Below are 26,522 nucleotides of genomic sequence, written 5' to 3'. Positions count from 1 at the left end.
TGACTAGACTGTGTTATCCCACTTAGCTAAAGCCCATAGGGATGTGACTAGACTGTGTTATCCCACTTAGCTAAAGCCCATAGGGATGTGACTAGACTGTGTTATCCCACTTAGCTAAAGCCCATAGGGATGTGACTAGACTGTGTTATCCCACTTAGCTAAAGCCCATAGGGATGTGACTAGACTGTGTTATCCCACTTAGCTAAAGCCCATAGGGATGTGACTAGACTGTGTTATCCCACTTAGCTAAAGCCCATAGGGATGTGACTAGACTGTGTTATCCCACTTAGCTAAAGCCCATAGGGATGTGACTAGACTGTGTTATCCCACTTAGCTAAAGCCCATAGGGATGTGACTAGACTGTGTTATCCCACTTAGCTAAAGCCCATAGGAATGTGTTCAATTCGTGAATTCAAAAATATTCTATTCAAATGCAATTAACTGATAGAAATTCTAAATGATGGAATTCAAATGAAACTTCTGTTGGCACTGAAATCTCTCCATATATGGACCCTGGTCAAAAGTAATGCACTATATAGGGAATAGGGTGCCGTTGCTATAGTAGCCTGGATATTAAAACAATGCATGTATTTTGTCTAGCTGCCTACTAGGTTTCATGGGGTAACTACCTGCCTGTACTGTAGCCTACTAATGTTATGCAGTAGCATAGATTAGTGGATCTCAAAAGATCTCCTCAGGGACCCCCAAGCACCTTCCAAGTATTTGATCTATTTCAGAGCTAGCATACCTGACTCAACTGATCCGCTAATCATCATACCCTCGACTAGGTGAATCAGGTGAGCTAGTTCAAGGCTACAACAGAAGAGTGAAACGTGTGATGTTCCCCGGGGAGAGGTTTGAGAGCCACTGCCCTAGATATATATATTTTAAAAAGTGCATTGTGGTTCCTGCCTAATACTAATCCGAACTGTAAACTGCTCTGGATATGAGCTCACACTAAATTACTCAAATGTCCAATTGAATGCCTACGCTGCAATGCATACCTGCCTACAGCCTACCATAGTAGTCTGAATATAAAAACAACAATCTATCAATCATTTATTGAGTGTTGATATAACTTAGACCGAGTCCAAAGGCCACTGGTGCCAGCCAACCAGGTCATAAGCACAGCCTTACTGAGACATTCCAGCCTGGACACTGGGACGATGTCCTAAATAGCACCCTATTACCTATACATTCGACCAGGGCCCATAGGGAATAGGGTGCCATTTGGGATGCAAACGGAGGCTCCCATAGGGACAGCTCTAGGATCAGTTCAGCATCTAACTAGAAAGCCAAACCATGTAGACGTTTCCCCTTAAGGACAAACCTAGGATCAGTTTAAATTTCCCCTAAATGCCGATCTTGGGTCAGTTTTGCACCCCCTCTAGCTGATTCTAGATCGATACCCAGGGGAAAACTTCACCCCAGAGCCCTAACGAGGGTTGATGACAGAGGGGAAACTTAAAACTGACCTTAGATCAGTGTCAATGGGACAATTTATCGAATTCCTGAAACAACGTTCCGGGTAGACATTGCCCCTTAGGGACAGATATAGGATCAGTTTACCTTCCCCAAGACCCTAACCTTCAACATGAAGAGGAGGGAACTAATAACTGACAATAGATCAGTCTCTAGAGAGGCTACTTAAACCTATATCTGTAAAACAATAGCAGTACATGAAAGGACCAGAAGGACACTAATGACCCAGTCAAATGTGACCCGTTTCAGGAAAGCTAGCCGCATGTCACATGACACTATTTCACAGGAGAGGCATTTGAAGTTCTTTAAAAAATAAAAAAAACTTTTTAAAACATATTGATCAAAATACGTTTTTTGGCAGAAATGCCTTCTGGAACATGTGAACTTTCATGTGCCTTAATAACAAACGTGTAGTCCATTGGTAAATACGAGTACAATTGTTAAATGATGAGCCTAAGATAAAACGTTACCTATCGAGAACTACAAAAGTTTTGCTACTTTTCTCAACAAAATTTAAGCACTGAATTTAGCAAGCGGTATCGACAGATCAGTTTGGAAAAGTTGCGGCGAGATACTTTCTGCACACGCCACGGTCAGTGTGAACCGAGTGACTTGACACAATGCTGACCAAACAAGATGTAGCTACAAACAAACCGGTGTTAAAAGGTTCCAGTCTGCCGTGAAGCATTCATCCATGTACATGGTTAAGAGTCTAGCTACATTTTCAGATATTATACGTTTCTAATTTAGTCAGAAAGTAATTTTCATTGCAAGTTAAAGCGTAATATTAGCTACCTAGCAAACGTCAGCTTGCTGGCTCACTAGCTAATGTTACGTGTATGATCTGTGTAGTAATATTATCAGAATCAGAAATCAATTTTCATTGCTAGTTATAGCCTAATGTTAGCTAGCGAGCTAACATTGAACCTAGTTGGTTAGCTTTAACTACCTGCAGATTCATACTACTCATACTATGACAAACAGTTTGTATTGGTGGTAGTAGTATGAGTTGGGATTATACTGGTTCATTGTTTAGGTCGCTAGCTTCACGTCTAAACAAAAGTTAGCTAGGTGTATTTGGGGGTGATTATCTATTGTATTTCATGGACATGTGTACATGTCGAGACAATAGTGACTCATCCACGTAGCTAGATGTGGCTGGGGGGTGTTTATTGCATTTCTTTCACATGACTCATCAATTTAGACAAGTGTGTCTGGGTAATAATTATAAAATATCTTTAATCTTTTTTTTGTTTTTGATATTGCTACACCTCCTGTATCCTGTGCAACTTAGATTTGATTTGATACAGAGAGTGTTTACCAGAAGGTGAGAAGGTGATGCGAAGAACAACATGATCTGCACTAAAGTCTGATTAGGATATAGGACTAGATAAAGTGTATTTTTACCTGGAGTTTTTCCTTATTGTAGGCTACTACTTTTACCACTTTTAGTCTTGAAATCTGTGGTTGTTTACTACACTACTCACTCTGTTTAGCACATGGCCTCACATGTGAATCGTTAAAGAGATGGGTGAGGCTAAGTCTTAACTTATTATGGATGGGGGGCAGCATTGAGTAGCTTGGATGAATAAGGTGCCCAGAGGAAACTGCCTGCTACTCAGGCCCAGAAGCGAAGATATGCATATTATTAGTAGATTTGGATAGAAAACACTCTGAAGTTTCTAAAACTGTTTGAATGATGTCTGTGAGTAGAACAGAACTTATATGGCAGGCAAAAACCTGAGAAGAAATCCAACCAGGAAGTGGGAAATCTGAGGTTTGTAGGTTATCCAAGATAGTGTAAATTTGGTCCGATTGCACTTCCTAAGGCTTCCACTAGATGTCAACAGTCTTTAGAACATTGTTTCAGGCTTCTACTGTGAAGGGGGAGCGAATAAGAGCTGTTTGACTAAGAGGTCTGGCAGAATGCCATGAGCTAAATCATGCGTGCAGCCGTGAGAGCGAGCTGCGTTCCTTTTCATTTCTAAAGACAAAGGAATTGTCCGGTTGAAACATTATTGAAGATTTATGTGAAAAACATCCTAAAGATTGATTCTGTACATAGTTTGACATGATTCTACAAACTGTAATATAACTTTTGACTTTTTGTCTGGACTAAGTGCCTGCGCCTCGTGAATTTGGATTTGTGAACTAAATGCGTGAACAAAAATGAGGTATTTGGACATAAATGGACTTTATCGAACAAAACAAACATTTATTGTGGAACTGGAATTCCTGGGAGTGCATTCCGATGAAGATCAAAGGTAAGTGAATATTTATAATGCTATTTCTGACTTCTGTTGACTACACAACATGGAGGGTATCTGTATGGCTTGTTTTGGTGCCTGAGCGCTGTACTCAGATTATTGCATGGTGTGCTTTTACCGTAAATATTTTTTTTTAAATCTGACACAGCGGTTGCATTAAGGAGAAGTATATCTTTAATTCCATGTATAACACTTGTATTTTCATCAACATTTATGATGAGTATTTCTGTAAATTGATGTGGCTGTCTGCAAAATCACCGGATGTTTAGGAAGCAAAACATTACTGAACATAACGTGCCAATGTAAACTGAGATTTCTGGATATAATTATGAACTTTATCGAACAAAACATGCATGTATTGTGTAACATGAAGTCCTATGAGTGTCATCTGATGAAGATCAAAGGTTAATGATTAATTTGATCTCTATTTCTGCTTTTTGTGACTCCTCTCTTTGGCTGGAAAAATGGCTGTGTTTTTCTGTGACTAGGTGCTGACCTAAAATAATCGCATGGTATGCTTTCGTCGTAAAGCCTTTTTGAAATCGGACACTGTGGTGGGATTAACAACAAGTTGATCTTTAAAATGGTGTTATAATACTTGTATGTTTGAGGAATTTTAATTATGAGATTTCTGTTGTTTGAATTTGGCACCCTGAACTGTTACTGGTTGTTGTCAAATCGATCCCATGATCGGGATTTCAGCCGTAATAAGTTTTAAGAAGATTTGAACAATGCTGAATGGGTGTAGACAAAGAAAACATCCCCAGTAGGTGTACCAAAACATTCAAGAGCCATTTTCTCAAAAAATGTATCAACTTCAATTGTTCCTCAACTGCAGTGTATGATACACCATTTTCTAACTCTGAGTTTCTACTTGTATCCAATGTAAAACATTTAAAAAAAAAAAACATTTCAAATTTTGCTACATAAGACGAATCCAGGTAGTAGGTCACAAATGAGGACAACACCAGGGCCTGTATTCGTAAAGCATCTCAGAGTTGGAGTGCTGATTTAGGATCAGTTTAGGCTTTGAGACCATATTGAATAAGATACCCCAGTAGGCTACTACAAATAAATCACACTGTATAGAGATCAGGAAAGGTTATTATCAAGGTTCCCATCTCCTTGAAGCTATTAGAAGGGCATGGGCCCCATTGGCCCTAGTCAAAAGATGTGCACTACATAGGGAATAGGATTCCATGTGGGACGCAAACCCAATAGGACAAGACCAGTAGGCTATATGCTACAAAATAACACCACAGCTTAGGGCAGTGGTTTTCAAACCAATCTTTTGGAACCCCAGACGTTTCACAATGTTGTTGTAGCCCTGAACTAGCTCACATAATTCCCCTAATTAAGGACTTGATTATTAGTTGATAAGTTATTATCAAGGTTCCCAGACATCCTCTTGAAGTTATCAATAGGTTATGTATTAGGCCTAATATATACTCTATATACCTGTATATGAGACAATTTATCCAACGTAAACAACATATCATATTGTGTGCGTGGCTCCAGACCGGATTCCGGTCTCCGTTCAGGAAATACCCTATCCCGTGTGGTTGGTGAATGGTGGACTAGTCTACACCCGACCTTGGCCGACCCTGAACAGAATATAGGCTACACCATATCACTAGAGCAACAACATATACGACCTTGGTGTGATTTTACACATATTTAATGTCTCGGAGGCCTGGATAATAATATAGGTCAAAAGGCAGTGTGACATATTGGAACAAGCCACATAGCCTATACGCTATAGGCCTACAATAATTTGACCATACACATAGCCTTTGCACTTCAGATAAAATCTCTATAAAGCCTACCATTAGTAGTCCTACTAATAACGCAAAACTGTTTACATGCCACTCTTAGGTTGCATAACACGTTATATAGACTAAACAAAAAGTGTGAATAATAAGTAGGTTAGACATTTACATATTTAATAAAAGTGTCAAAAAAGTGCACCTGCTAGTCGGGACAGAGAGAGAGACGAGCAGTCCAGACAGCTTGTGATGTCAGCGTGGAACCGATCGACTCGCGTGCACCGAGTAGCCTACACAGCCACGAGAGAAGACCGGAGGCCAGCCCGATCAGTGAGACTGTCTGGAAAGCCAATTTGCCAAATTGGGTCCGACGCACGCACTGTCTATTCGTCTGGGGAAATACTTTAATTTATAATGTTCTTTTCCCATCTTAACGAATATTACTGGAAGACTTTTGATGAAACGGTGGTTTATTTCAGGACTAACTGGTGCCCAGCTTTCGTCCCCTCTCTTTCTCTGCCCTTGTTTATTTACTCCTGAATGAAAGATAAACAAACGAACCTATTTCGTTCTCATCCGCGCTTGTTTGCGTGCCCATCCGATGATCCCTTAATTAAGCGGTTTCCTCATCACCTCACCCTAACGATAAACCCCATCATAATAACCCACAACATGTGAACTTGGGGCAGCGTCTTGGTCTCACAGTGGTCTGGTCTGACTGCACCACTGGATGATCACTGCACAACAACAAAGATAAAGAACCGTCTAGAGAGAGAGGAGGGTGCTATGGCAGACAGCAGGGTCCCGCATGGCATGAGACCGAGCGAGGGAGAACACACGACCCTCAAAACCCGATGGCTGCGCTCAAGCAAGGCATCTCACATCGCCAAGAATGTTTTAATTTGTTTAAAATTGTAATAACATCTCTAAAATACCGGGCCAATATGATAAAACTCGATTTGACAAGACAATGATAATCCCAAAATTCTCGCGCACCACCCCCCAAAAATAAATTTGGGGCGCAGCTGGCACCATGTAACGCCGGATGTCCATTATTAATTTTTAATACCGCACGAAACGCGATTTAGAAAGCGTGTGGAGTGGCTTCGCACGCCACAATGGAGCCTACATTACAGTCTACAATTCTTTATAGTCATGACCTAAAAAAAACGAATAGGTTGCGAGTAAAATATTTCGATATAAAAGAAGTTACCTCGTTTCCCCTTTTGTCATTTCTTACACCTGACTGTGTAGGCTACAGTAGCCTAACCGACGCGAATGTGACCGACAGTGACAGTAGCCTAACCGACTCGAATGTGTACAGTAACAGCCAGTGACAATAGCCTACGGCCAAAGTTGAAAGGGTTTTCAGGAGATCGAAAAGCATGCACCGCTCTCAATATGCAGTTGAACCCTCCTCCCTAAATATACTTTGTATCGGTTCTACTAAAAATAATGTAACAAAATAATAGCGCAAATACTAGCCGAAATACGAGGTAAATCCAAGAGGGGATAACTACCAACTTCAGTAAATTACAAAGCTTAAGTGACTAGCTACATAGCTATACCTTATTAGGTTTCGTCCGTGTCCCCTTGAAAGAATCCTCTTCAGACAAGTAAGGCTACAAGGTTACTAACCCACACCAGTGTAAAATGTCTGCCTTAACCACTCCAAAGATTATTACGCACATACAAGTGTGATAACACGGCGAAAGTCATAATACCCAAAACACATCATTTATCCTGACATAAAGGAAGTTAGTTTTAAACAGCTGGTGTCGAGCTAGTCCATAGTTGATCAAACGGGGACATCAAGGCTGTACAGGATAATGTCTGATCCAAAACAGAGCAGATTTCGAAATGAGACCAGACACAATTAATACATTTTGAATTATTGCCTCCATAATGCCTAGATAAACCTAATTCTATTTTATAGAAGCTCGTAAATAACTTACACATCTCCACGGAGCGGTCTAACCCCCTTACGCATCACATGGTGTCGCCCGTATGACTCACAATTAAAAAAGAGCGAACTGGTAGCCTAGTCTACTTTCAATTTTTCGGAGGAATGATAATACTTTAGTTTCTCATCCGCTTTTTGGAGGGGAGGGGAGGTGTGAACATTGTTCCGAGGATGTTATATGTTTTGTTATTGTGCTTACAGGTTAATGGTAGGACGGAATACACACTCGGTTAAATTTGACACGGCCTCCCCTTAAAAGCGAAAGGACCAACACACGCGCGCTCGGCTCGCAGAGCAACGGAGGAAAACTCCTGATGCAAAATGGAAACTGTGTCAACGGGTAAACACAGGCTCTCGGTGCACGAGGGCATACGAGTTCATGGCAGCGCTCAATTCTAGTGGTCGAGTTCGTTTTGCAAGTCCCGGTGCCCCGGTTTGCAGGATTTTGCTTATTTTAGACCACTCTCTTGGTCCTTAGGTGACGTCTTCATTCAACCGGGGCAACGGACCATGCAAAACGAACTCGCCTAGTGAAAACGGATATGGCTGGCGTAACGTCAGAGCTGGGGCGGGTTCATGTGAACCATCTTTAGGACACGGTGAAGAATGAGGGCCTGAACCCGGTGAACCGCACGACTACTTACTGTACCGAGGGCTCTAGCCTGCTTCCTGCTGCGCCGCTCTATAGGCAGATAATTACATTAAATCCGAGAATATAGGTCAGATTCCTATTAAAATGTAATGTAAAAACTGTCTAGCCTAGCTAGCCTACTCTGCTACATGCAAACCAGTATCACAATGATAAGCAGCCCAGGCCTACAGACAGTAATCATATGTTCCTTTTCTATTTTAAATCTGAATGTCACACAAAAGTAGGTAGCCACTTGCCTGTGTGTGTGCAGAACGTCAAGTTACATTACCATGAATAATACAACAGTTTAGTGTGTGTGTGAGAGAGAGAGGGAGAGTACGTTATCTTTCATTAATTATAGAACTGTTTAGTGTGGTGTGAGTGACAGAGAGAGACATACACAGCGAGTGTGCGTTTGTTTGTGAGAGAGGGTGTGTACTTGTGTGTACTGTGAGAAACAGCGAGAGAGAGAGTGTGTCCACGTTCATGCGCGCCTGTGTGTGCTATACGTACAGTATGTCCTCTCCCAGTCGGAAGTAGATATAGGCCACAGCATATGACACATTCCATATGCAATGGAGAGAACAACGCAGCTGACAGAGAATGATCACGGACATTTTGGCAAAGTGGGTGGGGTTATATCCTGCCTGTTTGGCCCTGTCCGAGGGTATCATTGGATGGGGCCACAGTGTCTCCTGACCCCTCCTGTCTCAGCCTCCAGTTTATGCTGCAGTAGTTTATGTGTCGGGGGGCTAGGGTCAGTCTGTTATATCTGGAGTATTTCTCATGTCTTATCTGGTGTCCTGTGTGAATTTAAGTATGCTCTCTCTAATTCTCTCTTTCTTTCTCTCTCAGAGGACCTGAGCCGTAGGACCATGCCTCAGGACTACCTGGCATGATGACTCCTTGATGTCCCCAGTCCACCTGGCCGTGCTGCTGCTCCAGTTTCAACTGTTCTGCCTGCGGCTATGGAACCCTGACCTGTTCACTGGACGTGCTACCTGTACCAGACCTGCTGTTTTCAACTCTCTAGAGACAGTAGGAGCGGTAGAGATACTCTCAATGATCAGCTATGAAAAGCCAACTGACATTTACTCTTGAGGTGCTGACTTGCTGCACCCTCGACAACTACTGTGATTATTATTATTTGACCATGCTGGTCATTTATGAACATTTGAACATCTTGGCCATGTTCTGTTATAATCGCCACCCGGCACAGCCAGAAGAGGACTGGCCACCCCTCATAGCCTGGTTCCTCTCTAGGTTTCTTCCTGGGTTTTGGCCTTTCTAGGGAGTTTTTCCTAGCCACCGTGCTTCTACACCTGCATTGCTTGCTGTTTGGGGTTTTAGGCTGGGTTTCTGTACAACACTTTGTGGCACCAGCTGATGTAAGAAGAGCTATATAAATACATTTGATTTGATTTTAATCCAATCACTGAACAAGCCTGTCAGAACCATAAATATTCTAGAGTGTGTAGGTCTGTGTTCTGATTCTATCTCTATGGCCAGAACTGTGGAACATGGTAACTATGAGACACCAAGGCCATTTCATTCTGTTGAAAACAATAGTCATAGCCCAGGTGGATCGTTGTTAAAAATGAAAGTGTGTGTGTGTGTGTGTTTGAGATTGTTGAAGGCCAAATAGGAATTTAAAAGTGAAAGCTTTCCTCCACTGTCTACAGTTCATCTCATATAGTCCTGTATCTTCTTCAGTCATCATTGTCTGTAGGGTGCCATTTGGGATACACCGATTTTACATCACCTTCACAGCAGCAGCAGGCCCATAATGTTGGGTAATCACAACTGTCTGATCCTAGATGATGAATGATGTCTGTAATTTTATGTAACCCTGTAATCCCTAATCCGCTGGTTGCACACATGGCTCAATTGTTTTTTTCCCCTCTATAGCCGTAAGGCTAGAGGTTTCCTTTAGCTATAGCCTTAACGCCCATTCTAACTGTCTAAACGTCCCTTTAAACTCCATTCTAACTGTGTAAATGTCAGCTTTAACTGTACAAACCACCATTCTAACTGTGTAAATGTCAGCTTTAACTGTACAAACGTCCATTTAACTGTCTAAACGTCCCTTTAAACTCCATTCTAACTGTGTAAATGTCAACTTTAACTGTACAAACCTCCATTCTAACTGTGTAAATGTCAACTTTAACTGTACAAACCTCCATTCTAACTGTGTAAATGTCAACTTTAACTGTACAAACCTTCATTCTAACTGTGTAAATGAATGGTAAAGAACAGTGCTCATAATATCAGGTGTGTGTGTGTCTGTACGATAGAGACAAGTGTCAGGTGCAGGCTGAGGAGGATTCAGAAGGAGACATGACACAGTGTACCAGACATTGAAATAGGGTTTTTACTAAGGGATTCACATGGACAATGTCACTGTATACACCTACACATTAGATCACACTTACACAAGGCCTGAGTCAGACAAGTCTTTTTCCAGTGTCAAAAACACACATCTATACGCTCAATGTTTCCATGGTGACCACAATGAACGAGCTGTTGTGCCCGTTGCAACCTAGGTCTAGTGTTCGTAATAATGGACCGAGGCTTCCACATATCCACATATCTACATAGCTGGAATACATGGAACAGCTTTCTCTCATGTAAACTGATCTATTCATGTCAGCCCTGGGCTGAATCATGTCTACTTCAGGGAGCGTCCTAAATTACCCCCTATTCCCTACATAGTGCACTACTTTTGACCAGAGCCCAATGGGCCCTGGTTAAAAGGAGTGCGCTATAGAGTATAGGCAATAGGTTGCCATTTGGGACGTGGACTTGATCTATCACTTTTGATCCCTCTGTAAACCTGCCACCACAACAATCAACAAGGCTAATAGGAAAACACAACATCATTTGGTCTTTCTCAAAAGTAGCTGTATATTGATGTATCTTTCTTGACTTTTTGGCTGAGCTGAGGAACAAGCTGTCTCAGAGATAGGAGGCCCTAGCCTGGTCCCAGATGTGTTTGTGCCATCTTGACAACTACATTGGTGTGATTGTCAAGCCAAACATGTTTAGTATGACAGCGAATGACAAGGAGGAGTTGGCATGATGGCACTAACAAGACTGGCACTTAGGCTAAGATGGCTTCTCTCTGGGTGGGGGTGGAGGGAGGGCAGGGAAGGTTGTTGTGGCTGGCTGGAACTGGTGTGCCTTCCTACAGAAAGCATCACACATCGTTTACACAAGAAGGGGCAGAGGTTGATAGCAAGCACTTGCAGCGTTTGGAGTCGATTCAAGTTCAACTCAAGTTTATTTAGGATTGGAAATGTTTAATTGTGATTTTTCAGTTAATTAATAGGGACATTTCCATTCAATTCCTGAATTGATGGGAGTTAATTGTTGAATTGGAATTGAGTCCTCCAACCCTGTCCCTGCAGCAAGACTAGTTGTATTGTGGTCGACGACAAACAACGGCTGATATTGTGATCATGATCACCATGGTAACTAGGAGGACCTAGGGTTGAAAAATTGTAGGAAATTTCCCCAAATTCCTAGTTTTCCAGAAATCCCAGTAGGGATATTCTTGGAATTAGAAGGGAATGTGTAGGAAATCTGGGTATCCTCCAACCAGGATTTCTGACCAGGGAATTTGGGGAAAGTTACTGGAATTTTGCAACCGTAGGAGGACCATAACGATCCTGGAGAGCGACGATGGGAAAGGAGAGAGGCTAGAGTAAGGAGTTGTCCTAGTGGTTGAGATTTTAAAGACGCTTAAAATGGAGTGGGGCTCTCGAGTGTAGTTTCTCATGGCCGTCGGCCAGCCAACCCCTCCTGGAAATGTACTAGTATTTATACACAGAACGACTCAACAATAATCATCAAGGAAACATAATACAGACACTGACTCCACATAACAGTCAACTTATGTAAGAGCCAGGACGTCAGTCAAAATAAATACTACACTTCTATTAATAGTAATAATAACAACAACAACATGTAGAGGAATTGTAAACAATAACAATAACAGGTCAACTACACCTCCAAGATTACACGTTTAAACTGTAGCTAGAGACGCAAATGACATCTATATGCGACCTGGTAATATCAGGTTTATCAGTGTGAGCTATGCCTTCCAGTGCATTATCAAAACAAATACATTGTTTTGCTCAAAAATAGAACATTTCCCACATGTAAGGATTATATAATATCATTTGATATGTCATATGACTTTCATACCTGCTATCCAATAAATAGAATTCTGCATGCATTCTACAACACGTTGGAACAGCAGCAGCATGATGACCTAGATATATGTTTCATATAATCCTTACATATATAGTGTCATATACTTTTCTGTCTAAGGAGTATTATACATCGCTTATCTATGTTGTCACAGATTTGATCCCAACATTAGAACATGATTGTTTAAAACCTCTTAAGGATCGGACCCTTCCCCCCCCCAAATGTTCACCTAAAATGACATACCCAAATCGAACTGCTTGTAACTCAGGACCTGACGCAAGGATATGCATATTCTTGATACCATTTGAAAGGAAACACTTTGAAGTTTGTGTAAATGTGAAATGAATGTAGGAGAATATAACACATTAGATCTGGTAAAAAAATAATACAAAGAAAAAAAACAATGTGTTTTTTTGTATTTTTTTTTTTTACCATCATCTTTGAAATGCAAGAGAAAGGCCAAAACGTATCATTCCAGCCCAGGCACAATTTAGATATTGGCCACTAGATGGCAGCAGTGTATGTGCAAAGTTTTAGACGGATCCAATGAATCATTGCATTCTGTTCAACATTTTGTATCAAGACTGGCTAAATGTGCCTAATTGTTTTTTTAATAACTTTTCAAGTTCATAACTCCTCAAACAATAGCATGGTATTCTTTCACTGTAATAGCTACTGTAAATTGGACAGTGCAGATTCTCTCCTATCTGACTTGACTGCTGCAGGTTCAGATGGCGATGCAAAACATTCTTGACAACGTTGCAGTGACGTAAGAAAGACATTGGGATGGAGGGATAGAGGAATGTAGCTGGGGATGTAAAGAGGAGGGTATAGACGGGTTTCAGGAGTCAAGTTGTAAAAGAATCCAGTCCAGGATGGACGAAGGGAATGAAGATATGTGATCAACGGAGCATCAGAGAGAACCCAACTCTGAAGAGAGAAAGAGAGAGAGGAGCCATTATAAACTCTATATACCTAGTTTATTCATGATTATTCTTTTTACAATTATTTTTGTGGGGTTTTATGTGTTTTATTGAGCTAGGCCAGTGAAGAGAAGACAGGAAAGGTAGGAGAGACTGCGAGTCTGAATGACAGTAGGTCAGATTCCAACCCATGCCATCTCTGGTATCCTAGGCTGTGTGTGTCAGGGTTCGCGGCCCTGACACATTAACGCTTATTCTTGAAAGCTATTATACAGTGCTATGTCAGGCGTTATAATTAGACAGTAGGACTGACCTGGTGTTACTCCCAGAAGTAGCGGAGGTACCAGATAGTCTCGTTCTTCAGCTGAGGTCCAAACAGAGGGTTGGCCTGGGCTAGGATGGCTATCAGCCAGCTACACACACACACACACACACACACACACACACACACACACACACACACAGTAGATAACCTGGCATTAACTTATACAGCAACTAGAGAACCTGACATTAACTTATACAGTAAGTAGACTTAGAGATAACATAGACTAGAGAACCTGACATTAACTTATACAGTAAGTAGACTTAGAGATAACATAGACTAGAGAACCTGACATTAACTTATACAGTAAGTAGACTTAAAGATAACATAGACTAGAGAACCTGACATTAACTTATACAGTAAGTAGACTTAGAGATAACAGAGTAGAGAACCTGACATTAACTTATACAGTAAGTAGACTTAGAGATAACAGAGAACCTGACATTAACTTATACAGTAAGTAGACTTAGAGATAACAGAGTAGAGAACCTGACATTAACTTATACAGTAAGTAGACTTAGAGATAACAGAGTAGAGAACCTGACATTAACTTATACAGTAAGTAGACTTAGAGATAACAGAGTAGAGAACCTGACATTAACTTATACAGTAAGTAGACTTAAAGATAACATAGACTAGAGAACCTGACATTAACTTATACAGTAAGTAGACTTAGAGATAACAGAGTAGAGAACCTGACATTAACTTATACAGTAAGTAGACTTAGAGATAACAGAGTAGAGAACCTGACATTAACTTATACAGTAAGTAGACTTAGAGATAACAGAGTAGAGAACCTGACATTAACTTATACAGTAAGTAGACTTAGAGATAACACAGAGTAGAGAACCTGACAGGACATCCATACTCACAATAACCAACAACAAACAGCTGTCAAGATCAAACTAGTGATGACAACCCTGTGAACAGAAAGAGTTAATACACATTACCATATCAGCTATTATCGCAAGCACACACTATAACCTGCTTAATATGAACGACATCTTTGATATACAGTAGCTACTACTGTGACAACTGCATTGCGAGCGGGCCAACAGCAGGGATGAGAGAGAGAGAGGATCGATGCGTATAAGGCTTCTGTCCAGGGCCCACTGTTTCCATCCCGTTCATTCATTACAATCCGAGATATGGGAACATATCCTTACAATGCAAAATATTTGCCTTAAAAAAAGCAAATATAAATATTTACCAGATTACCATGAATCAGATTACCATTATACACCATTTTTCGCTTCTGTTATGCGTTTGTATGGATAACGGTAGGTAGGACACCTACCCTCGGTTTGGTCCTTTGGGCACGAAAAAGGGTGCTACAATACCAACGAGCGCCCATAACGTGGTGAAACAGATCATCGGCAGCGCGAAAGAGCCCATCGTTACACCGAATAGATCACCGGCTGAAAGATAAATAAATATCAAATTGTGTCCTTAGCTAGAACAACAGCATCAACGGGTCCGCTGCGTTCCTTATCAAGAACCCCTTTGCAGTTTTCTCCCGCCTTCTACCATTACAACGCCTCTGATTGGCCGGGAGCGTTGTGATTGCAGTCTTTGATTGGTTTAGATTGTGTGTCCGTCAGTATTAAGAAAGGAGCGACTGGCTAGTGGAATGAGTATAGGCCTAGTCTGACAGCAGATCGGAAGTGAAATGTAACAGTAACAAATTGTTGACACAATGTAACAATGTTGCCGAGTTAAAAGTAAGTATAGTTTGGACCACACTTTTTCCTAAAATTAATACACTGGTCACTGTAATGGCCTTGGTTATAGCTAATTATAAACTGGGTAATTCGAGCCCTGAATGCTAATTGGCTGTGGCAAATCAGACTGTATACCAGGGGTATGACAAAGTATGTCGTTTTACTGCTCTAATTACATTGGTAACCACTTTATAATATCAATAAGGCACCTCGGGGGCTTGTGACATATGGCCAATATACCACGGCTACGGGCTGTATCCAGGCACTCCGTATTGTGCAGAAGAACAGGCATTAGCCGTGGTATATTGGCCATATACCACACCTGGCCTTATTGTGTAATTATAAACTGGGTGGTTCAAGCCCTGATTGCTGATTGGCTGAATGCCGTGGTTTATCAGACCGTATACCATGTTATGACAAAACATGCATTTTTACTGCTCTAATTTAGTTGGTAACCAGTTTATAATAGCAATAAGGCACCTCAGGGTTTTTAGAATATATGGCCAATATGCCACAGCTTTGGGCTGTGTTTTAGCGCTCCGCGATGCGTCGTACCTAAGGACAGTCTTTAGCCATGGTAAAGCCATAGTATTGGCGATATACCACACCCCCTTATGGCCTTATTGCTTAAATATAATATGCTTAATCCGTAGGTTATTTTCAATGTGTTGCCACATTTAATAGCATAAATGCCAAGGAACAAACAACGTGTGACTGAATGCTAAGTAGCCATGTTCCCAGCTGCTGTCATGCTGTAGCAAGTCAACAGCATGAATTAACCCATTCACCACAGACACGGATTTAGTTTTGTACTGTAGGATATCTACATCTTTTCTCATACACTGAGTATACCAAACAATAGGAACACCTTCCTAATTTTGAGTTGGGCCTTCATCACAGCCTCAGTTCGTCAGGGCATGGACTGACTCCACAAGGTGTCAAAAGTGTTCCACAGGGATGCTTCAAATGCCTCCCACAGTTGGGTCAAGTTGACTGGATGTCCTTCTGGTGGTGGACCATTCCTGATGCACAAAGGAAACTGTTGAGTGTGAAAACCCCCAGCAGTGTTGCAGTTCTTGACACAAACCAACGTGTGTGGCACCTACTACCATATCCTGTTCAAAGGCACTTTTCTTGCCCATTCACCCTCTGAATGGCACACACACACACACACACACACACACACTTAATATCTCAATTGTCTCAAGGCTTAAAAATCCTTCTTTAACCTGTCTCCTCCCCTTCCTTCATCTACATTGATTGAAGTGGTTTTAACAAGTGACATCAATAAGGGATCGTAGCTTTCACCTGGATTCACCTGGTCAGTCTGTCATGGAAATAGCAGGTGTTCTTAATGTTTTGTATACTCAGTGTATATATATATATATTAAATATAGCTGGACAATGTTATTAATGGAATCATAACAGCATCATTTCTCTTCACACCAGATTAGTTCCTTTTCTCCAGGATCTCCAGCACTACTTTCAATTGAATTGAATTAAATTTTATTTTGGGTAAAAAAATAATGCATCCAACAAGATGTGCATTTGTTTACTGAAGGATAACATGTGAAAGCATTATATAGGCCCAATGAAAACACTTATTCCATAGTGGTCCTGGATGCTAGCCTGGGTACCGGTCTTTTTGAGGTAACATCCTTGTCACTGCTGTCATTTGGCAAAAAAGACATGGAGTGTCAGGGAGTGTTTCTCCTTTGCCAAGATAATCTATCTACCTGACAGGTGTGGCATATCAAGAAGCTGATTAAACAGCATTATAATTACACAGGTGCACCTTGTGCTGGGGATAATAAAAGGCCACTAAAATATGCAGTTTTGTCACAAAACACAATGCCACGGATGTTTCAAGTTTTGAGGGAGGGTGCAGTTTGCATACTGATATCCACGCCAGCCCAACCTACACATCCAGCGTCTTCACCAGCGGGATCGTCTGAGACCAGCCCACCCGGACAGATGATGAAACTTAGGAGTCTGTCTGTAATAAAGCACTTTTGTGGGGAAAACACTCATTCTGATTGGCTGGGCCTGGCTCCCCAGTGGGTGGGGCTATCCCTTCCCAGGCCCAGCCATGGCTGAGCCCCTTCCCAGCCATGTGAAATACAGTTATATGAACTGTAACTCAGTCAAATCATTGAAATGTTTGCATGTTGCTTTTATATTTTTGTTCAGTATATGTTGAAAGCAGGTGCTTCCACACAGGTGTGGTTTCTGAGTTGATTAAGGAATTAACATCCCATCATGCTTAGGGTCATGTATAAAAAATGCTGGGCAGGGCATGAAACAGCATTTTCCACCACCGTCAAAAAAACACCAAATTCTGGAATTTATTGTGAAAGAATGGTGTCACATCCCTCCAATAGAGTTCCAGAGACTTGTAGAATCTATGCCAAGGCACATTGAAGCTGTTCTGGCACGTGGTGCCCCAGCACCCTATTAAGACACTTTATGTTGGTGTTTCCTTTATTTTGGCATTTACCTGTATGCGCTCCATTGTATCAACTGTAGGGTTGTACTGCCAAACTACATTCTGTACATTTCCTTTTCAGACAAAGGGCATAGTGTTACATCACCTCCCGTTGAAATCTAGCCAGACTCCCTCTCTCTTTTCTCTCTCTCTCTCTCTGTCTGTCTGTCTGTCTGTCTGTCTGTCTGTCTGTCTGTCTGTCTGTCTGTCTGTCTGTCTGTCTGTCTGTCTGTCTGTCTGTCTGTCTGTCTGTCTGTCTGTCTGTCTGTCTGTCTGTCTGTCTGTCTGTCTTCTCTCTGTATCTCTCTTTCTCTTCTCTGTCTCTCATATATATATATATATATATATACAGTACCAGTCAAAGGTTTGGACACACCTACTCATTCTTGAGTTTTCTTTATTTGTACTATTTTCTACATTCTGTACATTTCCTTTTCAGACAAAGGGCATAGTGTTACATCACCTCCCGTTGAAACCTAGCCAGACTCTCTCTCTATCTCATCATCTGTCTGGTATGACGCCATGTCAACATCTCCTATGCTTTAACAGACATGCTACAATGTCATAAGAATGTCACAAAAAACCTGTAGGCAACAAACAGAGATTTTATTAACATTTTATGGCATAAATCATCCCCATACATTTCCAGAAATGCTATTGACAGCTAGAGGAAACCTAATAGATCAACATTGAAGATGTGGATTAAGCCTAGTCCAGGACTAAAAAGCATTCGCATTACAGATTTTAATTTGAAATAACTTTTTAGTCCTGGACTTGGTGTCTTGGTAACAGGGCCTAATTTAAGTAAATAAATGGTTGAATGAACTCTGACCTACAAAGCAAACCAATCAATGTTTAGATCAGGGGTAGGCAACGAGATTCAGAGGCGGGACGATTTTTGTCGGAGCAGATGGTTGGGGGTCCGGTACATAATAATCATTTGGCTGTCTGCTTTCCCCCTGCCGCAAGGTACTACCAAGGACACCTTGACTTGTGTGTACACTGTGACATTCAACACTGTGTGCTTGTTAAGAGTATTGTCCTTTAAACGGCGCAGTGTTCTGTTACCATGTGACGTGTGGCACCGCCCACAACTGGGGAACACATCACACACGCTGCACACACACACACACACACACACACATTCACACACTTGAGTCTGTTTGTTTTGTCCATAGAATTTTAAATATTCAGATGTCACTGCATTCTTCCAAGTTCTTTGTGTCATCTCTAGCTGTGTAAACGCATTATCACCAGTAAAACACCAGTCTCTAGCCCCATAGAAAAGCCTGTCCACACCAGGGTCTCTAGACCCATAGAAAAGCCTCTCCACACCAGGGTCTCTAGACCCATAGAAAAGCCTCTCCACACCAGGGTCTCTAGCCCCATAGAAAAGCCTCTCCACACCAGGGTCTCTAGACCCATAGAAAAGCCTGTCCACACCAGGGTCTCTAGACCCATAGAAAAGCCTCTCCACACCAGGGTCTCTAGCCCCATAGAAAAGCCTCTCCACACCAGGGTCTCTAGCCCCATAGAAAAGCCTCTCCACACCAGGGTCTCTAGCCCCATAGAAAAGCCTCTCCACACCAGGGTCTCTAGCCCCATAGAAAAGCCCTCCACACCAGGGTCTCTAGCCCCAGAAAAGCCTCTCCACACCAGGGTCTCTAGCCCCATAGAAAAGCCTCTCCACACCAGGGTCTCTAGACCCATAGAAAAGCCTCTCCACACCAGGGTCTCTAGCCCCATAGAAAAGCCTCTCCACACCAGGGTCTCTAGACCCATAGAAAAGCCTCTCCACACCAGGGTCTCTAGACCCATAGAAAAGCCTCTCCACAGGGTCCAGGGGTCTCTAGCCCCATAGAAAAGCCTCTCCACACCAGGGTCTCTAGACCCATAGAAAAGCCTCTCCACACCAGGGTCTCTAGACCCATAGAAAAGCCTCTCCACACCAGGGTCTCTAGACCCATAGAAAAGCCTCTCCACACCAGGGTCTCTAGACCCATAGAAAAGCCTCTCCACACCAGGGTCTCTAGCCCCATAGAAAAGCCTCTCCACACCAGGGTCTCTAGCCCCATAGAAAAGCCTGTCCACACCAGGGTCTCTAGCCCCATAGAAAAGCCTGTCCACACCAGGGTCTCTAGCCCCATAGAAAAGCCTGTCCACACCAGGGTCTCTAGCCCCATAGAAAAGCCTGTCCACACCAGGGCTGCAATAGGAAAATGACAGTAGAGGATTTAGTCATATTAACCGCCGGATGAATGGTTATCATGTCACTGCAAGAATGGTGATGGTCATTCCTTCATTCTAGAATCAACTCTTTTTTTCTATGGGTTTTGCATTAATCATCTCTCTGTATTGCTCTCTCTCTCTCTCTGTCTCTCTCCCACTCTCTCTGTCTACCTACTTCTGCCCTCGCTCGTTCTTTCTCTATGACAGTGAACGATCGCCACCTAGTGGTTAAAGGGATACTTTACAGGTCTGACTATGGACTCCAGTCTGTAACTTTACCCGGGTTGTTTACCGGACACAGATCATGTCAATGTACTAGAATAAATTCGTTTAACACTACAGTATATTGTAGCGTTCAGTTTTTTTCACCAAATGTCCTTTAGGTAAGTAGGAACTGAAGTTTCAATATCCCGAAACAAGCATATCAAAACATGTTTCATTTCAAAGCTCCCCTGATAGTTTTAATGACATTCACATCACAGTTCGCGGTTAATTTTAAGTTTCAGCTTTCATTTATTCATCTTCAGATGATATCTGAGTTTCATTATTGCTTTTCCAAGAGGGTGGTCGTGGCAGGCAGACACATGCCCACATGCAGGAAACGTTGCGGTCAAGCTAGTCTCGTTGTAGCCCTACCTAACTATACAAGATATACATGCGCAACCACACTTAGGAACACGGTATCAGGTGGAACTCGGATTTGGACGAGAGAGCGCTCGTAAAGCTTAGTGTAGATGCGCATTGATTATGTCTTTCGGATAGCTTGATCATTTACGAGTGGCAGATGTAGCTCGTCCGCATTCAGGAAACGGCGCAGATAAAGGCAGTTGAACCAACAACGAAGATCGATTCACCCGGCGGTTAAACTGTGGGGTAACCGCGGTCAATACTGGCCCTTTTATCTAGTTTTAAAGTGATATACTTTCAGTGTTTTGTATATTTTGTATTCGAGTTGATAATGCTGGATGGTCGAACTGATGAAGTTCACAAGAGACATTTGCCGACTGCTGGGTATTGGAGGCGGTAAGTAAAAGTAACTGCGAGGCCACTGTAAAAGTTATTGAACTCATAAATGTCTATGTATTTTACGTGTGTAGTGTTTATCGATGATCGATTTCTCACTGGCGAGTCTACTCGACTGAAGACAAGTTACACGAGTTAACATGCTCCTATGCTGTGTGATAGCCTATTGTGATCACAAATAGGAGTGATATTATTTTGTTTATGTTAGTCATGTATGTTCCTATAAAAGGTTGCCTTGTATTTAAAGCGGCAGTCCGCAGTTGAAACCATAACAAGTCTGAGGGATGAAGTTGGAAAAATTGAACCGCTCTCAAAAGGACGGATCAGCCGTGATATCAAAATTATAGTTTTATTCATTTTTTGAGCCTGTATAGTGTTTGTTTACATATACTTTGTTTACAAACATTGGAGTAAAACAAGCTTATATTTTGGGTTCTGATGGGGTGCAACAGTTGAACTAAGCTCATGAGGATCAATGGGTATATATATATGTATGTATATATATATATATATATCTAGGAACTGCAGATTGGTCCTTTTTTTAAATCAAGTATATTTGCTTTTGGGTTCCCGAGTGGCACAGCGGTCTAAGGCACTGCATCTCAGTGCTAGAGTTGTCACTACAGACCCTGGTTTGATTCTAGGCTGTATCACAACTGGCCGTGATTGGATGATCCATAGGGCGGTGCACAATTGACCCAGCGTCGTCCTGGTTAGGGTTTGGCCGCTGGAGGCCCTCATTGTAAATAAGAATTTGTTCTTAACTGACTTGCCCTGTTAAAAAAGGTTAAATAAATAAAAATAAAACCATTTTTGCTCTCTCACTCACATAATCAGTATGTTTCTTCTTCAGTCCTTTGTGTAGGCTTTTCTGTCTCTCTGCTCTGTCTGCATGTGCCGACACGCCACATCGGAATCTGAGACTTTGTTTCCATTATGCTTACAAGACACGGTGCAGTGCACATGGCTCAGGGGACACAGTCCTCTTGGCCCGAGGGTTGTGTGTCTTTGTGGAACAGATCTGGTCCTGTGTAGCTCAGATGGTAGGACCATGGGGCCTGTCATTCCAGGGTAGTGGGTTCAATTGCCAGGACCACCCATATGTAAATTGTATGCACGCATGACTGAAAGTCGCTTTGGATAAAAGAGTGTGCTAAATGGCATATGTTATGACATTAACTCTGGATGAAACTCTACCCTAAATGTAAGAGAACAAATTGATGACTAATTCCAATAGAACGCAGTCACAAGTAATTCCCAGACTCTTGTTTAAATCTCAAGGCCTTCTATTCCCTAGTTCCTGGTTTAGTCTTTTGTCTCAAATGGGTGCTGTGGTGGTGAATTCAGGACGCTTCTTCTGTAAGCCAAGGCCACAGAGGACTGTAGTGTGTATAAGCCAAGGCCACAGAGGACTGTAGTGTGTATAAGCCAAGGCCACAGAGGACTGTAGTGTGTATAAGCCAAGGCCACAGAGGACTGTAGTGTGTATAAGCCAAGGCCACAGAGCACTGTAGTGTGTATAAGCCAAGGCCACAGAGGACTGCAGTGTGTATAAGCCAAGGCCACAGAGGACTGCAGTGTGTGTATAAGCCAAGGCCACAGAGGACTGTAGTGTGTGTATAAGCCAAGGCCACAGAGGACTGTAGTGTGTGTATAAGCCAAGGCCACAGAGGACTGTAGTGTGTGTATAAGCCAAGGCCACAGAGGACTGTAGTGTGTGTATAAGCCAAGGCCACAGAGGACTGTAGTGTGTGAATAAGCCAAGGCCACAGAGGACGGTAGTGTGTGTATAAGCCAAGGCCACAGAGGACTGTAGTGTGTGTGTATAAGCCAAGGCCACAGAGGACTGCAGTGTGTGTATAAGCCAAGGCCACAGAGGACTGTAGTGTGTGTATAAGCCAAGGCCACAGAGGACTGCAGTGTGTGTATAAGCCAAGGCCACAGAGGACTGCAGTGTGTGTATAAGCCAAGGCCACAGAGGACTGTAGTGTGTAGCTAGGCCTGGGCTATTGCACTCACTAACTGACATTGCTCAAGATACTCTACATGACCAAGATGCACTCTACATGACCAAGATGCACTCTACATGACCAAGATGCACTCTACATGACCAAGATGCACTGCACATTGACCAAGATGCACTCTACATGACCAAGATGCACTCTACATGACCAAGATGCACTCTACATGACCAAGATGCACTCTACATGACCAAGATGCACTGCAATTGACCAAGATGCACTGCAATTGACCAAGATGCACTCTACTAGACCAAGATATAGGAATCAAACCTGCAATAATTGGGCCATGCTTTTAACAAAATGTCAATACACACGTCTGTGAAACACATAATGAACCCTTGTATGTAGATACCTGTAATGTTCCACCCTTCCACAGTAGACTAACAGCATGTATTTAAACAGTAATAATCCACATGCTAATTGATACCCCTGATCAACAGGTTGCTAGAGAAAGAGAGCCGGCTGGGATATACATAACATTCCTCTCTTCCACAGTAAACTAGTTAAACGTCATTCCCAGGCTATTTTCAGCACCTCTGATTCCGTCAGATGAAGGTGTTGCAACAGCATCCGAGCAGAGAGCAGAGAGTCAGCAGACAATCTGGACGTGTCATCAGTCTACCAGGTCATCGTTGTTGTTGTTGTGGTATTCAAATGAGAGGCACCTGAGGTTTGACGATAACATCTGGGCCTGTCCTCGTTCCAAATGGCGTTTCCACCTGGAGGAAATATTTTACTTTCAGTTTGATTGTCCTCTGACTTTTAGCTGCCTGAGAAATCCTCTTCTGTGATGACTCACACACACACTACAGTCCTCTGTGGCCTTGTTTGGTCAAACCAGAAGGATGTCTTTGTCATAAGAGAATGTAGGGAATGGATTAGAGCTGAACTGATCCATTATATGACAGGGGAAACATTTTGCTGACACAGACAGAACCCACCCCACCCGTCTGTTTCATTGGGCCGATGAGGGTGGTATGGAGATGGGTTGTGTTGTGTGTATTCTTTGTGGTTGACTGTGTGGTGGCTAACTACTAACAAAGTGTTCCGCTTTGATTTGACTCCCTTCTGTCTTCTTCTCTGGTCTGTCAGCCTAAGGCATTATGGGTGATGGCGGTGAGGGGTACTTTGTCTCTGAGTGGCAGGAAACCACAGGCATGCAGAGAGAGAGAGATATAAATACCACCAATATTTATCTGTTTATCGTCCCCCGCTATTCGAACTACAACTATTTACACATTGTTAAAACAGCTGATAATATAACACTTGAAATGTCTATTTTTTTCAACCTTTTTAAGTGCAATGTTTACTGTTAATTTCAAATAGTTTTTTGTTTGATGTTGTTCAATTAGTTTCTTCTCACTTGTTTATTTCACCTGCTTTGGCAATGTAAACATACAGTATGTTCCCCATGCTAATAAAACCCTTTGAATTAAATTGAGAGAGGCAGAGAGAGTGGGGCAGAAGAGTGGGGCAGAAGAGGGAGAAAAAGAGATGTTCAGAGAGAGAAGGAGTGGCAGAGGGAGTGGGGCTGAGAGCATGGCAGAGAGAGAAGGAGTGGCAGAGGGAGTGAGGCTGAGAGCATGGCAGAGAGAGAAGGAGTGGCAGAGGGAGTGAGGCTGAGAGCATGGCAGAGAGAGAAGGAGTGGCAGAGGGAGTGAGGCTGAGAGCATGGCAGAGAGAGAAGGAGTGGCAGAGGGAGTGAGGCTGAGAGCATGGCAGAGAGAGAAGGAGTGGCAGAGGGAGTGAGGCTGAGAGCATGGCAGAGAGAGAAGGAGTGGCGGAGGGAGTGGGGCTGAGAGCATGGCAGAGAGAGAAGGAGTGGCGGAGGGAGTGAGACTGAGAGCATGGCAGAGAGAGAAGGAGTGGCAGAGGGAGTGGGGCTGAGAGCATGGCAGAGAGAGAAGGAGTGGCAGAGGGAGTGAGGCTGAGAGCATGGCAGAGAGAGAAGGAGTGGCAGAGGGAGTGAGGCTGAGAGCATGGCAGAGAGAGAAGGAGTGGCAGAGGGAGTGAGGCTGAGAGCATGGCAGAGAGAGAAGGAGTGGCAGAGGGAGTGAGGCTGAGAGCATGGCAGAGAGAGAACGAGTGGCAGAGGGAGTGGGGCTGAGAGCATGGCAGAGAGAGAAGGAGTGGCAGAGGGAGTGAGGCTGAGAGCATGGCAGAGAGAGAAGGAGTGGCAGAGGGAGTGAGGCTGAGAGCATGGCAGAGAGAGAAGGAGTGGCAGAGGGAGTGGGGCTGAGAGCATGGCAGAGAGAGAAGGAGTGGCAGAGGGAGTGAGGCTGAGAGCATGGCAGAGAGAGAAGGAGTGGCAGAGGGAGTGAGGCTGAGAGCATGGCAGAGAGAGAAGGAGTGGCAGAGGGAGTGGGGCTGAGAGCATGGCAGAGAGAGAAGGAGTGGCAGAGGGAGTGGGGCTGAGGGCTGAGAGCATGGCAGAGAGAGAAGGAGTGGCAGAGGGAGTGAGGCTGAGAGCATGGCAGAGAGAGAAGGAGTGGCAGAGGGAGTGGGGCTGAGAGCATGGCAGAGAGAGAAGGAGTGGCAGAGGGAGTGAGGCTGAGAGCATGGCAGAGAGAGAAGGAGTGGCAGAGGGAGTGAGGCTGAGAGCATGGCAGAGAGAGAAGGAGTGGCAGAGGGAGTGGGGCTGAGAGCATGGCAGAGAGAGAAGGAGTGGCAGAGGGAGTGGGGCTGAGAGCATGGCAGAGAGAGAAGGAGTGGCAGAGGGAGTGAGGCTGAGAGCATGGCAGAGAGAGAAGGAGTGGCAGAGGGAGTGAGGCTGAGAGCATGGCAGAGAGAGAAGGAGTGGCAGAGGGAGTGAGGCTGAGAGCATGGCAGAGAGAGAAGGAGTGGCAGAGGGAGTGAGGCTGAGAGCATGGCAGAGAGAGAAGGAGTGGCAGAGGCAGTGAGGCTGAGAGCATGGCAGAGAGAGGAGTGGCAGAGGGAGTGAGGCTGAGAGCATGGCAGAGAGAGAAGGAGTCGCAGAGGGAGTGAGGCTGAGAGCATGGCAGAGAGAGGAGTGGCAGAGGGAGTGGGGCTGAGAGCATGGCAGAGAGAGAAGGAGTGGCAGAGGGAGTGGGGCTGAGAGCATGGCAGAGAGAGGAGTGGCAGAGGGAGTGGGGCTGAGAGAGAAGGAGTGGCAGAGGGAGTGGGGCTGAGAGCATGGCAGAGAGAGAAGGAGTGGCAGAGGGAGTGAGGCTGAGAGCATGGCAGAGAGAGAAGGAGTGGCAGAGGGAGTGGGGCTGAGAGCATGGCAGAGAGAGAAGGAGTGGCAGAGGGAGTGAGGCTGAGAGCATGGCAGAGAGAGAAGGAGTGGCAGAGGGAGTGAGGCTGAGAGCATGGCAGAGAGAGAAGGAGTGGCAGAGGGAGTGAGGCTGAGAGCATGGCAGAGAGAGAAGAGAGAGAGAGGGGGAGGTAAAGTCCTTTCCCATCATTTTTCTGTTCCCTATCAAAGTAGTGTAACACAAACAGCTTCTCTGCTGGCCT

At 43.5% G+C, this 26,522-nt stretch overlaps 3 protein-coding genes and 1 long non-coding RNA gene across 7 annotated transcripts in view; 2 read left to right on the top strand and 2 right to left on the bottom strand.

Annotated features, from left to right (window-relative positions):
- Nucleotides 1-7,392, bottom strand: part of LOC115126291 (CREB3 regulatory factor-like) — a 42,841-nt gene extending 35,449 nt beyond the window's left edge. The window contains exon 1 of one of the 2 annotated variants that reach the window (XM_065001266.1): nt 7,084-7,392. The gene's annotated coding sequence lies outside the window, so the exon portion shown is untranslated. Of the gene's footprint in view, nt 1-6,076; nt 7,009-7,083 lie in introns of those variants that run through there. The other variant, XM_065001267.1, reaches the window with a different exon arrangement.
- Nucleotides 7,393-7,487: 95 nt separating this feature from the next.
- LOC135560126 (uncharacterized) lies at nt 7,488-10,374 on the top strand. 2 transcript variants are annotated; one of them, XR_010458706.1, is made up of 2 exons: nt 7,488-7,818; nt 8,965-10,374. It is a non-coding gene; the product is annotated as an uncharacterized LOC135560126 (long non-coding RNA). The 2 variants fall into 2 exon arrangements; XR_010458707.1 differs by having other exon boundaries at nt 7,488-8,197.
- Nucleotides 10,375-10,457: 83 nt separating this feature from the next.
- Nucleotides 10,458-15,078, bottom strand: atpv0e2 (ATPase H+ transporting V0 subunit e2). The gene is made up of 4 exons (XM_065001270.1): nt 14,864-15,078; nt 14,439-14,486; nt 13,558-13,657; nt 10,458-13,251 (listed from the first exon to the last, which is right to left on the bottom strand). Exons 1-3 carry the CDS (start codon nt 14,959-14,961, stop codon nt 13,564-13,566), a joined length of 240 nt encoding a protein of 79 aa, XP_064857342.1. The 5' UTR covers nt 14,962-15,078; the 3' UTR covers nt 10,458-13,251; nt 13,558-13,563.
- A 5,619-nt stretch (nt 15,079-20,697) lies between these two features.
- The window catches only part of LOC115121174 (uncharacterized), a 48,990-nt gene continuing 43,165 nt past the window's right edge, over nt 20,698-26,522 (top strand). Inside the window, exon 1 of one of the 2 annotated variants that reach the window (XM_065001261.1) lies at nt 20,698-21,024. In XM_065001261.1, coding sequence (XP_064857333.1) covers nt 20,967-21,024 — 58 coding nt within the window. In that variant the 5' untranslated portion in view covers nt 20,698-20,966. The remainder of the gene's footprint in view (nt 21,025-26,522) is intronic. The other variant, XM_065001262.1, reaches the window with a different exon arrangement.

This window comes from Oncorhynchus nerka, linkage group LG15 (genome assembly GCF_034236695.1).
Source record: "Oncorhynchus nerka isolate Pitt River linkage group LG15, Oner_Uvic_2.0, whole genome shotgun sequence".
NCBI lineage: Eukaryota > Metazoa > Chordata > Actinopteri > Salmoniformes > Salmonidae > Oncorhynchus > Oncorhynchus nerka.
Note: the sequence above shows the minus strand (reverse complement) of the source record. Positions and strands in the feature narration are given on the sequence as shown.

Bases quoted from the DNA above. Each gene is read 5' to 3' on its own strand.
- atpv0e2 (XM_065001270.1), bottom strand. From the start codon at position 14,961: ATGGGCTCTTTCGCGCTGCCGATGATCTGTTTCACCACGTTATGGGCG. The intron at 14,487-14,863 runs GTAGGTGTCCTA...TTCTGTTCACAG, and splicing joins CCCAAAGGACCAAACCGAGG to GGTTGTCATCACTAGTTTGA. The intron at 13,658-14,438 runs GTGAGTATGGAT...GTGTGTGTGTAG, and splicing joins GCTGTTTGTTGTTGGTTATT to CTGGCTGATAGCCATCCTAG.